The sequence below is a fragment of the Stenella coeruleoalba genome, assembly GCF_951394435.1.
Source record: "Stenella coeruleoalba genome assembly, chromosome: 15".
NCBI lineage: Eukaryota > Metazoa > Chordata > Mammalia > Artiodactyla > Delphinidae > Stenella > Stenella coeruleoalba.
The window spans coordinates 10,254,511-10,268,017 of NC_137161.1; the positions used below are offsets into that span (position 1 = coordinate 10,254,511).

At 46.8% G+C, this 13,507-nt stretch overlaps 1 protein-coding gene across 3 annotated transcripts in view; it reads left to right on the forward strand.

Moving 5' to 3' along the window:
• Positions 1–13,507, forward strand: part of NFATC2 (nuclear factor of activated T cells 2) — a gene marked incomplete at its 5' end in the record, with an annotated part of 157,827 nt that overhangs the window by 31,316 nt on the left and 113,004 nt on the right. For all 3 annotated transcript variants that reach the window (XM_079946393.1, XM_079946392.1, XM_079946391.1), the window contains 2 exons: positions 873–1,884; positions 6,222–6,393. In XM_079946393.1, coding sequence (XP_079802519.1) covers positions 873–1,884; positions 6,222–6,393 — 1,184 coding nt within the window. The remainder of the gene's footprint in view (positions 1–872; positions 1,885–6,221; positions 6,394–13,507) is intronic.

Consider the following 13,507-nt stretch of genomic DNA (forward strand, 5'->3'; position numbering starts at 1 on the left):
ATCCACTGATTTTACTCGTTTGGGAGGCTCTATAGCTATGGCTCTGTCTTTTGGGGGCCAAGTAGCTTTTCTGGGGGATTTCTAATCCTGTTCATTCTGTATTTGGGTGAATCTCTTCCCCTCCCTGGACCTCAGTTTCCTCATCTGTAAAATGGCACAAGATGAGATATGGCTCAGGAGTTCTGGTTGTAAATTAAGTCACTTTTTTACGTGTGGGCATAAACATTTGGGATTTGAACCCAGAGCTTCATGGGCTTCAGAGCTGCTGTGGCCTCCCCCTGCATCTTGTAGCTGTATCATACAGGTAGAAAGAGCAGATGGGCCTAGGTCAGTGTTTTTCAAACTGTGGGTCATGACCCACTGGTGGGACAGGAAATCTGTTTAATGAGTTATGACCAGAATTTAAACAAAATAACCCCAGACAGGAGGATAGATAAGAGTGCATCATACGTAGCAGGGTAAGTATTGTTTTGGGAAGCTTTTGTTTCAGTTGCCAGTGGACATGATGGTGTGAACTGAATTGTGAAATCAAATCACATTTCTTTTAAGCGTTTCACTGAAACAAAAGTTTGGAAGCCGTTAGCCCAGCCAGCCATGCAGGTCTCCGGCTGCTGCTGCATGGCTTGGACCAGCTGTGCTCGTGCACCTGCACTAAAATCCTTCCGCTTTGATCTCTCCGTTCAAGGAATCTGGGATGAAGTGGCCTCACTTTCCTTCTGTGAGGGACGGAGTTTCTAGCTCGGGTTTGGTGTGGCGGGGATTAAAAAAATAATAATAATAACAGGAGACAAACCCAATCTGGGATTGCTCTGCGTCCGGAGTTGTGTTTTAGAGGCTTAAAAAGACCCCTCCCTCCCCCCTTCTCTTTCCAGAAGAACCGAATGCACATAAGGTCGCCAGCCCACCCTCCGGACTCGCATACCCCGATGATGTCCTGGACTATGGCCTCAAGCCATACAGCCCCCTAGACAGTCTCTCTGGCGAGCCCCCGCACCGGTTGGGAGAGCCGGATAGGGTAGGGCCCCAGAACTTTCTGTGCCCTGCCAAGCCAGCGGGGGCCTCGGGCCTGAGCCCTCGGATCGAGATCACTCCATCCCACGAACTGATGCAGTCAGGGGGGCCCTTCCGCATGAGAGACACTGGCCTCGTGGTCGAGCAGCCGCCCCTGCCGGGGGTGGCCGCCAGCCCGAGGTTCACGCTGCCCGTGCCCGGCTTCGAGGGCTACCGCGAGCCGCTTTGCTTGAGCCCCGCTAGCAGCGGCTCCTCTGCCAGCTTCATTTCCGACACCTTCTCCCCTTACACCTCGCCCTGCGTCTCGCCCAATAACGGCGGGCCCGACGACCTGTGTCCCCAGTTTCAAAACATCCCTGCTCATTATTCCCCCAGAACCTCGCCAATAATGTCACCTCGAACCGGCCTCGCTGAGGACAGCTGCCTGGGCCGCCACTCGCCCGTGCCCCGTCCGGCCTCCCGCTCCTCGTCGCCTGGTACCAAGCGGAGGCATTCGTGCGCGGGGGCCTTGGTTGCCCCGCTGCCCGGAGCCTCACCCCAGCGCTCGCGGAGCCCCTCGCCGCAGCCCCGGGACGACGGCGCCCCTGCCGGGTACCCCCCCGCGGCTGGCTCTGCCGTCCTCATGGATGCCCTGAACAGTCTCGCTGCCGACTCACCCTGTGGGATCCCCCCCAAGATGTGGAAGACCAGCCCCGACCCGTCGCCGGTGTCCAGCGCCCCGTCCAAGGCTGGCCTGCCCCGCCACATCTACCCAGCCGTGGAGTTCCTGGGGCCCTGCGAGCAGGAGGAGAGGAGGAACTCAGCCCCCGAGTCCATCTTACTGGTGCCACCAACTTGGCCCAAGCAGCTGGTGCCCGCCATTCCCATCTGCAGGTGAGTCAGGCTTTGAAAACGATTTATTCCATGGTCCAGTTTTAAGAGAAGGTTTTCTGGTTATGAGCATGGGATTCAGAGTTGGCTAGACTGGTCTTAAATCCTGGCTTTCCATTTACTGGCTGCCAGACCTTGAAAAGGAAGTTAAATTCTCTGGGAAAACGAAACAAAACAAAACAAAACTCTGAGCTGCAGTTTTCCCATCTGTAAAATGGGTGTAAGTGTCCCTGACTTCCTGGGTGGTTGTTAGGAGGATGCAGTCATAAGATGCATGTGATTGCTCATATGACACTGAGCTCATTCATGCATTCGCTCATTTAACAAGTATTTCTCAAACACCTACTATGTGCCAGGCACTGTTACAGGTGTTGGGGAGACAGTGTGAACAAAATGGGAAAAAAAATTCTGCCTTCGTGGAGCTGACATTCTAGTAAGCTCAAAGCAAGCCTGAACATGTGGAATTTGCTGTCTTATTATAAGAGGAATTGATGTTTGTTGGCATCTGCTGTGTGCCTCAGTATTGCAATCAGTGATATGGAGGTCTTCAAAAAATGTGGGAGCCATAATCCTCAAGGAGCTTAAAATCTTGGCAAGCTGAAGAGATGCATGAATAGCAGCATGTAGGCTTGGGGTCTCCAGGGATGGATCTGAGTCCTGGCTCTGCCACTCACTGGCTGTGTGATCATGGGCATGTCTGCTGCTGCCATCCTGCTGTGCCCATAACAGACATCACTAATCATGCAGGGCCCTCTTTCTCATTGAGCACCTTTTTGATGCCGTGCCCAGGGCAGACATTGCTAATCAATCAGGACCTTCATTCTCACTGAGCACCTTTCTGGGCCTTGGTTCATTTCCTGTGAGATGAGGATGATAATAGTACCTACCGCATGTTTTGTTTGTTAGTTAGTTGGTTTTTTTAAGGATTAGGTGAGATAATATATCTCAAACTCTTAGCATAGAACCTACATAGGTAAGAGCTCATGAGAGAGACAGCTGTTATTGTTATTGGGGAATCTTAACCTTATAGAGGAAGCGCTTTGTTGCTTCCTCACTGATGAGCCGTGTGCTAGGAGATTGAGTCCCCAATAGCTGTTAGAGTGATGATAGCGACAATAATAATCGCCAACATTTCAGGATGCTGTGTGCCAGGCACACTTCTAAGTACTCTCTCTGGATTATTTCATGTTATTCTCACATAAACCTGGTCTGGTTATATATTTATCTTCATTTTGATAATAAGGAAAATGAGGTACACAGATTAGGAGCAGAGATTATTTTATCTGTTTTATTAGGTGAAGAATCTAAGCTTTATGCTATTCCCATTATCCCAATGGTTTTCAAAGTGTTATTTGCTTGTAGCCAATGGAAGCCTCTTCTTTTCAAATAAAATGTTGAATGCCAAAATAGGTAATGTAGAGCCGTTTTGATTGATGTGGGATTGAGAGTAGCCTAGGGTCCTGTCCACTGGGCCTGGCCTCCCCACGCCCACCTGCCCCCAACCCCGACCGAAATGGACTGAATGGAGCTTCTGGTCTGATGTTTCCTCCAAAGCAGGTTCTGAGAACACTAGTGCCATCATAGGTCAGTCAGTCCCTTAAGGAAAGGAGTTTCTGGGTTTCATAGAGTTTAATAGATACCTTTGTGGAGGGGCCGCTCCCCGCTGTGGACAGAATGTGCGGTGGTTTCAAAGGCCATCTGATCACGGAGTTCTGAGACTAAAGTTTCCTGCAGCCACCTTAGGAATGCTGATCGAGATCAACGCCTGGTGCAGGTTGAGAAACGGGGGCTCAGAGAGGTGAAGTGGTATGCCCATCAGCACCCAGCTAGTTCACGACCAAGTTGGAAATCAGAATTCGAGATTCCTGACTCCTTGTTATTTCCGGCCAACTCCTTGATCCGTCTCCAAAACGTGACTTATTTGGGAGTGAGGAGGATCATTAATATAAAATACGATTGTGAGGCATTTATCTGAGACTTTATTGTGTATAAAATCTTTCCCTCTCCATTATGTGGCTTGATCTGAGAGGTTCTGTTGAGTTAGAGTCCTTTAGTCCCTAGCAAGTGCCAATCTGTGCCAGCCAGTGAGATATTTGCAAGAATTTTCTATTCGATTGAGAAGATAGGGCATTCAGAGAAGTCTCCTGATGATAGTTATCCCAGGGAGTGTGGATAACTCAGCAGGGGGCTGGAATTCAAATGCAGGATGTCAGACTGGCTCCAACGGTCTGAGTCTTAAGATTATATTTCGGTTGTCAAACACCTATTCCAGAACCACACAAGATTAGAAGTTGATACTTAGGGATATTCCATTGAATCTTCTATTCACTAAATGTTTTGATTCATACAAGGGTGGAGTGATTTTTTTCATGAGCCTTATTTTGCTAACTTTAGAAAATTTTAACTTGCATACATGAGAATAAGAGTATTTAACACATATGGCACCTTGGATGTAGACAGAAGCTTGAAGGCATCTTGGAACTGTAACTGAGGTAGAAATAAAGGCACTTTGGACACCTGAGACTTCAGAGTTAAAGGGGCTTCAGGAGGCAATGTGGTTATAAAGAAGGGCTGGAGATTTCCTTGCATAGTGAGGGTGGAATCGTAAGTTGGATTGTATGTTCAGGTTCAGCTCTGGCACTGATGGAATTTGTGGGGCTGCTGCCCCCCTCCACTCTCCCCTTGGAATTGCTGTAAGAGAGAAGGGATAGAATTGGCCTCACTGCAAATGTTTAATTAAGTCCAGTTGATAATGTTAGCTTCTAGCAGTTTTGGGCTTAGCAGGAAAGACTGTCCTGATTAGATTAATGTTTTCTCCTGCATGTGAAAAATCAGGACATAGTGACACAAATCCATGCATTTGTAACTTCAAAGCTACTTTGAACATACGGGTGTTCTTTGAAATAAAACTGCTTGTTCACTCATCCATTTATCCTTCCATTCATTCGTCCGCCCACCCACTGAATATTCACTGACGACCTAGCAAATGTCAGGCATTGCTCTAGACTCATTCCATCAATGAGGTATTTTCTTGGGCCTATTTTAAAGAAATGAATAAGATAAGAGACAATGTAGAGATGTGGAAGGAGCACTGGACCGGGAGTCAAGAGACTTAAGTTGGAGCCTTGGCTGTGTCTTGCTCTGTGATCTTGGGAAAATGTCTCTAGGTTCTTTTGGGCTCTGAGTGAATGGTCTAGATAGATTGTCAAGACGTCATTCACCTCTTCAGTGACCTAATACTAACCTCATATCAAGTACCTGATGTGTGTGCTGGGTAGGGTTGAGACTGTATAATAAAATGAAACTTAATGTCATGCCCTCAAAGATTTGACAAATTCAGATGCCAAAGCGTACATATCCAATACCGTTAATACTGTAGTCAGATTGTCTACAGGAAGTAACTATTTATTTGAAATATACACTATATTACATGAAAAAATAATTATAGCTAATATTTATTGAGCAGTTATTGTGCTTAAGCTCTTTATATGATCTCAGTATCCCCATTTCACAGTTGAAGGAGACTAAGGCCTAGGGAGATAGAGGCATTTGCTCTAAGTCACACAGGTAGTTAGAGGTGGAGCTGGGACTTGAACTTGGGTGTGTAACTCCAGTCATGCTCTTGACCTTTACTCCTCATTTAATTGTAGGAAGTCTGAGTGGTTTGGCTTATCCATACCAAAACCAGACACCTCTCTGTGGTGAGATGTTCTACACTTGACCCAAGAAGTAATGATTGTGACTGGGAATGGCCTGTCCCTAAATTTACTTTTAATTGAGACATCAGACATAGAAATAAGAGCTAGAAAAACTCTCAGATGTCATCTAGTCCATTTGTGGTTACAGGATACTAAGGACAAGAAAGATGAAGTTGCATACCTAATGTCACATGGCAAGTTTGTGACACAGTGGGGCCCCTGATTTCTATTTCAGTGTTCCTTCTCCCACACTTACTCCTTGGGAAAAGAAAAACATCCTGGATAAGGGATGTTCTTTAGAGGTGAGAGGTGATATTCTTCAAAACTTCCAGAGGAAAAGAAGTTACAGTGGTTCAGAACGTGCTAGAACAATCATATGGTGAACGTAGCTTCATAAACTGAGATGTCAGTCGTTCTGTCTTCATCAAGATGGAAGAGAAAACAAAGAAAGAGAATGAAAAAGATCTCTACCTTGTGAAGAGCCCTACCTATCATGTCTGAGAAATGTGTGCCTCCCAACAGCCAACATTATTCATATGCCCGTTGGACATGATTTTCAGAAAAAGGACCATTTATGTTTATTGTACAGGTTGACGGGATATGATTTATTGTACACATGACTGATTCTGTTTCCTCCTTCAGCATCCCAGTGACTGCATCCCTCCCACCACTTGAGTGGCCACTCTCCCACCAGTCAGGCTCCTATGAGCTGAGGATCGAGGTGCAGCCCAAGCCACATCACCGAGCTCACTACGAGACAGAAGGCAGCCGAGGGGCTGTCAAAGCTCCGACCGGCGGCCACCCTGTGGTTCAGGTATGGCCTTGAGTTCTCTTCCTTTTGCGTCCTCATTTATCGCCGGGTGATTTACTTCTGCTGAGCTACTGCTTGGTGCTTTTTAGGTTGAGGTATGTGTCTTAGCCTCCTTTTCCTCTGAGGGATGGGATATTTGAGACTGAGTCTCAGAAGCTAATCCAGCTACTCAAAAGCCATAGACAAAAGTCTTACTGAGCTGGATAAGGATAGAAATGATATTCATGCTCAAGCTTCTTCTTTCTTCTCTTTCTGATTGAGAGACCACTAGAGTTTTGCAGAGGTTTTTGTACTGAAGGTTTCTGAAGCCATCATTTTGTGTTTAAATTTCAGATAAGAGTCCATTGAGGAAAATCAATATATTGAAAAGTGGGGAAAAGTTAAAACTACACAGAGTCAAATACCTAAAATAACTATTATTAGCATGTTGATATATTTCCTGTTGCCTTTTTTTCTATTCATGAACGTGGCAATGTCTATCACTGTACATTTGTATACTTGATGTTATAGTAGTTTGTACTTTGATTTTTTTTCACTTTACATTATACTCTGAGCATTTCCTCCTGGTTTTTCCTTAATCATTATCTTTTTTTTTTGCGGTACGCGGGCCTCTCACTGTTGTGGCCTCTCCCGTTGCGGAGCACAGGCTCCGGACACGCAGGCTCAGCAGCCATGGCTCACGGGCCCAGCCGCTCCGTGGCATGTGGGATCTTCCCGGACCAGGGCACGAACCCGTGTCCCCTGCATCGGCAGGCAGACTCTCAACCACTGCGCCACCAGGGAAACCCAATCATTATCTTTTATGTCTGTGGCTTTTGATTTAACCTCAGATTTTTGTTTTCAAAATAAGTAGAGAACTGTTTTTTTCCTCCAAAATATTGAGTTGAAATATTCTTGATTGTATAGTCTAGTTAACCAGGCACTGCTGACTGATGGCCACCAACCAACTCAATTAACCAGCCCTTTAATACATTTAAATTAATTTAACTCTTTTAAATTTGCCTTAAAGTAAAAGTATTCTTTGATAAGAATCTGATGGTGCATCAAAACCCTTTAGGGTAGTTGTTAAAAACGCAGCTTCTTGAGCGTCCCCTGAAACTCCATGACATAAGAACAATTCAGACAAAAAACAAACCTACAAACCCCTAACCCTAAAATCTGCACAGGTAGCTTTGAGTGTATATACCTGGTTAAGGACTTTAATGATAACATTAGGAACTTACAAATCCTGGCAGTTGCTTTTTCTAAATCTAACATCACAGCCTTTTGGGGATTTTGTTTCCATTCGTTGCTTCTTTTCATTTGCCACAAGTCACATTTTACTATTTCTTTGCATGTCTAGTAATTGTTGACTCCGTACTGACATTGTGATGATGATATGTACTGGACATTGTAGAGACTCTTGATTTTGTTATCTTCCTCTAAAGGTAGTTCAGTTACTGGCTGATCACATTGACCTTTTATAGGCTTGATTTTACCCTTTGTTAAGGTAGACCTGTGGAAAGCCTGAGGTGTTCCCCATGCCCTTCAGGTTCATGGGGTTAGCCATCAAATTCCTTCTTTTGTGGATATAGTTGAGGCTAGGTTTTAGACCATGTTAGGGCAGGTCTAAAGTGGCCCTTACTCTAAGGCATGACCTTACTCTTAAGGCCTAGTCTTTTTGGATGCTTCGTGGGGAGGTCACTCCTCTCTGGTGGGCTGGAATTCCAATACTCCAGGCCTGCTCAACCTCTAGTCTCTCTGTTTCCCTTTTTACCCCATAGCTGCCTCTCTCTGGTAAACTCTGCACATTCTTTCCCTGTGCTTACACAGCCCAGCCCTTGGCCAAGGACTTGGGGAGCTCCCCTAGCACCTTCCTCCTCTCCGATGCTTTACCCACAGATCCTAGCTGCTTCTCCAGCCTGGGACTCTGAACTCTGTCTCCCCAACTGAGCAGGCCCACTGTGTTCTGCTTGAACTCCACTCCCTGCACGTGGGAGGGAAACTGTCTCCAGGCAGAGAGCTGCAGTGGACGTGGGCTCACCCCCTATGTTTCCTTTCTCTCATGGACCACAGTCTTATGCTGCCTGCTGTCTAGTGCCTGAAAGCAATTGACTTAGCAACTTTTGTCCTATTTGATAGTTGTTTAGGGTGGTAGGGCTGGTCTGGTACTATTTACTCATGCTTGAACACTGATTTTTGGAAAAGAAAGTCTTCATATCATTATCGATCAAGGCTTATCTGCTCTAGGATGGGAACCTCTTGGCCTGGAGGTGGTGGTAGTGTGTGCTGGAGTCAAAGCCTTTGGTTTTCACAGAGAGAGAAACTCATTCAGAGCAGATTAGAAAAAGGGGATTATAGGGAGAGGCTACTGGGGTAACATATCATCGGGTCAGGAGATTCGGCTCAAGAAGAACCTGGACTCATGGTCATGAGTCCAAGGTTTATTTCTTTGCTCAGTCAATCCATTCAACAAGCGGGTTCGTTCTGCAAGTATTTGTTGACCACCTACCTTTGGCCATATACTGTGCTCGATGCTGAGATACAGTGAAGACTAAAAGAGAAGCGGTGGTTAGCTTCTCTATGGAGCTCATGATCTCGGGGGTATAAAGTTATTGACTAAATAATCATGCACCCGATAAAATTACAAATTGTGGCAAGCGGCAGGAAGGAAACGTGCGTGAGGCTCTAGGCGTGTAAAATGGAGGAGGCAGTGTAGAGGGGGGAGGATTTCCCTGGTGAGATTTCCTTGAAGAAGAGACTTGGGCGGAGGATGATGCCTAGAGGGAACGGTATGTGCGAATGCTTAGAGGCAGAAGGAAGCAAACTGTGTCAGCGGACCTTGAGGAAGCCAGACTGTGAAGGGCCAGAGGGAGAGAGGAGGGGGCCCGAGCAGGCAGGGCCTGAGTAGCCATGGGGGCGAGTTTGGCTTTTACCCTGAGATGGGAGAAGCAGGAAAGAAACGAGGAGAAGCTTCAGGAGGCTCTGTCCATGGTGTCTGTCCTTTCGGGGCTATGTGGTATCTTTGTTCTCTGATTATTCAACAAACGTTGGTTGAGCACTGCTAGGTACCAGGCATGGTTCTAGATTCTGGGATGTGGTATGAACGAACCAGCCAGAAACCCTCACCGTCATGAACTTGCAGTTCAGCAAGATGATGCTAATAATAGTTAACACTTAGTGAGCATTTACCACATGTCAGACCCTATTCCAAGTGCCGTCTGTGTTAACTTATTTAATCCTCAAAAAAGCCCCAAGAAGCAGTTACAGTAGGTCAAGGAGATGTCAGGGAACTTGTTCAAGATCATAGCTCTTGAATGGTGGACTCAGGATTTGGATTCAGGTGTCTGGCTTTGCCTGTCATACAACTTGCCTCGTCTTCCACATCACTCTGCAGACCAGCTTTCCCTGCCGCCTCATTCTCACCAGGCAGGGAAGTCCTGGTGGAGAAATGCCCACCAGGCCCTCCTGCCTATCACTTTTCTATGCTGTCCCTGTTCTAGCCCCTCACCAGCTCGTTGGAGCCCAAGTCCTGACCCTCAGGGAGATTCTAATTGGCCCTGGGCGGGGCGAAGGGTGCCACCCTCTGGTCCAGTTAGCTTGGCCAGAGCATGTGCAGTGCAAGGCCCTGCTCACCCATTCATCAGGGGCCGGGGCCGTGGAAAGTTCCAGAGAAGGGAATGGGCTGGACGTGCAGTTCCGAGGATGCCCACTGCACTGTGCTTGATGTGATGTTCACGCCCCTTCTTCCAACAGCTCCCCAGGATCCGCCCCTCTTCTTGTTCGTAACTTTGAAAACTCAACGTATGACTTAAAAATCTGTAGCCATATCCTCAAAAGACACAAAGTGAAGTCTTTAAAAAAAATCACTTGAATAGATTGGGTTCTCTTCAAAACGAGATGTGCTAGCCCCTGATTTTTAACGTAGGAAGTCAGTTTTTTAAAAACTTCTTTGAAAAACGAAGAGAAGAGGGAACTTTAAGAAGACAAGGGCTCTTAACCTTTAAGTAGGTGCGAAAACCCCTTTCGAAATCTGGAGGGTTGCCCTTTCATTCCCAGAAGAGCAGCGAAGCCCTGTTTTGTACCTTGCCTAGATGCTTCTGCTGGTTTCTTTCTTGATCTCTGTCTCTCTCCTTATCTCTCCATCTGTTTCTATTTCTGTACTGTACCATGGCTCACTTTTCCCCTCTCGATGATTCGTCCTCACCTTTCTCTTTTTTATTTGCCACACTATAAAACTTCACTTTTTTTTTTGCATGCCTAGTGGTTTTATGCTCCTCTTTATATGAAAATAAAATGAGTACATGACCATTTCATTCTCTTTCTTTACATGTAAAATTTCATATCTTAAGCATATGCCGTGTTCAGCTGTTTTTCTTTCTTTTTGCTTTCCTCTCTCTTGAATGTCACTTGATCTTGGAAGAAAGTTTGTTCCAAACCTTAAATGCTTTTCAGATCTCATGACTCATTCATTCGGTGAACATTTTCTCAAGGGCTTGCTGTGTGCCAGGTGCTGTGCTAGGCGCCAGTAATGTAATGATGGGTGAGATGGACACAGTCCCTGCCCTGATGTAGTTCAAGGGGCACTGGATATGCCAAGTAGACCAGGATGGTTGGTGTGACCGTTGCTGAGATGTGGGCGTGTCAGGGAGGCCAGACGAGGGCCATCTGGGATGACATCTGGACTCCAAGGTAGAAAGTGACAGCTGATTAGGAGTTCATCTGTTGGATTCACAGCTTGGGGCGGGAGGTGGTGGTAAGTGCTTTGACAGAACAAACCATGTCAGGAAAGTACTACTTGGTCGACCTGCTTTAGAGAGGATCCCTCTGAGGAGGTGACTTACCAGCTGGGGCCTGGAGCAGATGATTGAGCCAGCAAAGAAAGGAATGTTGCCCTTCCTCTGTCTGTCTCTGTCTCTTTTGGTGGTGGTGGGAGAGCGTTCCATGCACAAGGCGTGGCACACACGGAGGTCCTGAGGCAGGGAAGAACTTGGTGTGTCTGTGAGCTGAAGGAGGGCCAGTGTCACTTGAGTTTAGCTTGGAGGGTGATGGTTGGCAGGACTCATAAGCCAAGATGAGGAGCTTGGGTTTTATTTCAGGTCAAGGGGAAGGGAGTGCTGAGTTTTGAGCAGAGGAGGAAGATGATTCCAATTTAATATTTTTGGGACCACTTGGGCTTCCCTCTAAGGAGTGGGCTTCTCTATGGGAGGAAGCAGGGAGGGGAATTTGATAGGCTGTGGCAGTGCCGGCTGGAAGGTCAAGGCGGTGAGGACTGGAGGGTGGCATTGGGAGAGGAGGGGATGGATTCCAAGGCGTGAGCTTCGGGACTTGGTGCTGGCTTAGGTGTGGGGGTGTGAAGGAGTGCCTGGGTAGAGGGTGTTGTCATATGCCACGTGGGAAGACCTGGGGAGGCAGTCAGTTTCCTAGGGGAAGATTACGAGTTCAGTTTGGGGTGAGGGAATTAGGAAGGGCTTGTGGGGCGTCCAAGCAATGACGGCAAGTAGGCAGTTGGGTATATGAGTCTGGAGCTCAGAAGCAGAGTCCTAGACTTTCTAATGCTCAGGCCATCACTACAGGGCTTAGTGCATATCCACTTGTAAGGATTTATTTCCCATACCCTCAAGAACAAGCTGCATCTCTCTAGAAGCAGTGGACTAAGGAGAGAACCAAAGAAGTGATTGCAGAAACAAGATTACAAACTGAGCACTCGTGGGAGCCAGACGACGGAAGGAAATGACTGCCTTGGCCAGGCAGGGAGCAATAGGGAGTGGTGGGGAGTAGGGCGCAGCACAGTATGTACCTTATCTGAAGGAGGCAGCTGATACTCAGCGCCCCTTGGTTATGCCATGTGGGAACCAAAGTTGCCAGGTTTCACAGTTTTTATTAAGGGGAGCTAGGAACCTGAATTTTGATGTGAAATTTCTGATTTTTATATTTTGGCTACTAAATCAAAGTTTGAGTTAGATTTAGCTCAAGGCAAATATCCTCAAGTTCATAGCCTCTGGGGGTTAATAAGGACTGTGCTACGTTAAGGGTTATCAGTAGAAAGGGAGGTAGGAGAGAGGCTACGTTTATACGATTTCTAAGAATTGTTCAGTTAGGGAAGGAGCTCGGTTCGCAGCCAGACCCTGGACATTTCTCCTATAAAGCTCTAAATCCCGTGGAACTAGAGCAACCTTACGGTTTTTTCTGAGGAGCCTGGGAATCTTAGTTCTTTGACGTGACTATGACCTGTAGGGATCAGAGAAAGGGAACCACTTGATTCACCTTGAAAGAGCCACGTGCCTTTTGGTGGAACCCTGCCATCATTTCCTCGTTCTGTGTCAGGACAGGAAGCAGTGGTCCTTTGGTGGACAGAACTGCCATTCAAAGGCAGCTTTGCAAGGTTGGGCTTTAAGCGTTTCCGTAGCTCTTCAGCTTATGGGATCTCATAATACCCCAGCTGAGAGTTGCCTGTATAATGCCACTGTCATTTAATCCTTTCCCTGGCTGCTTCCAGACCCTTTAACCATAATCCTGCATAGAAATTCCCGGTAGAGGACACTTCATTATTTTCCTCATCCATCTTTGTGCCGGGGCTTTCAATAAACGTTATTCTTACCACTCTCTGGGACGTGTTTGCAACTGGCAGAAGGATTGGAAAGCCATCCTTTTCGTTATAAAGTAGTCAAAATCTAAGATTGTTTAACCACAGCACACACCTCCAAAGACAATACTCCTGATTCTTTCAAACAGATGTTCAGACATATGGCGAAAACATGGGCAGTTCCTTTAGGAGAAATTCCTTGCAGATGCAGAAACCTGATCTCGATTTCATCCTGGGGAACAGTAATGAGCTTCGCAGAGAGAAGAGTGGGGGGCCGGGGCGCACCTGTCCAGGGTACCGCCTTCCCATCCTGGAGGAGGCTAGTAAAATCTCCGAGCTTTCATCTCGTAAAACAGATTACGGGACAGTGATTTTCATCCTGTTGGATTTTGGCGTTTGTACTCTCTGCGACTCACTTTAAATTATATCTAAGACAGGGGAGAAAGAAGCCAGATGGGGTTTCCTCCTGACCAGGCGAAACTGGAGTCGTGACGGGGAGCCGCGCTTCCCTGGCGTTGGCTGGGCGTGTTGGCTTCCACTGACTAATAAAAC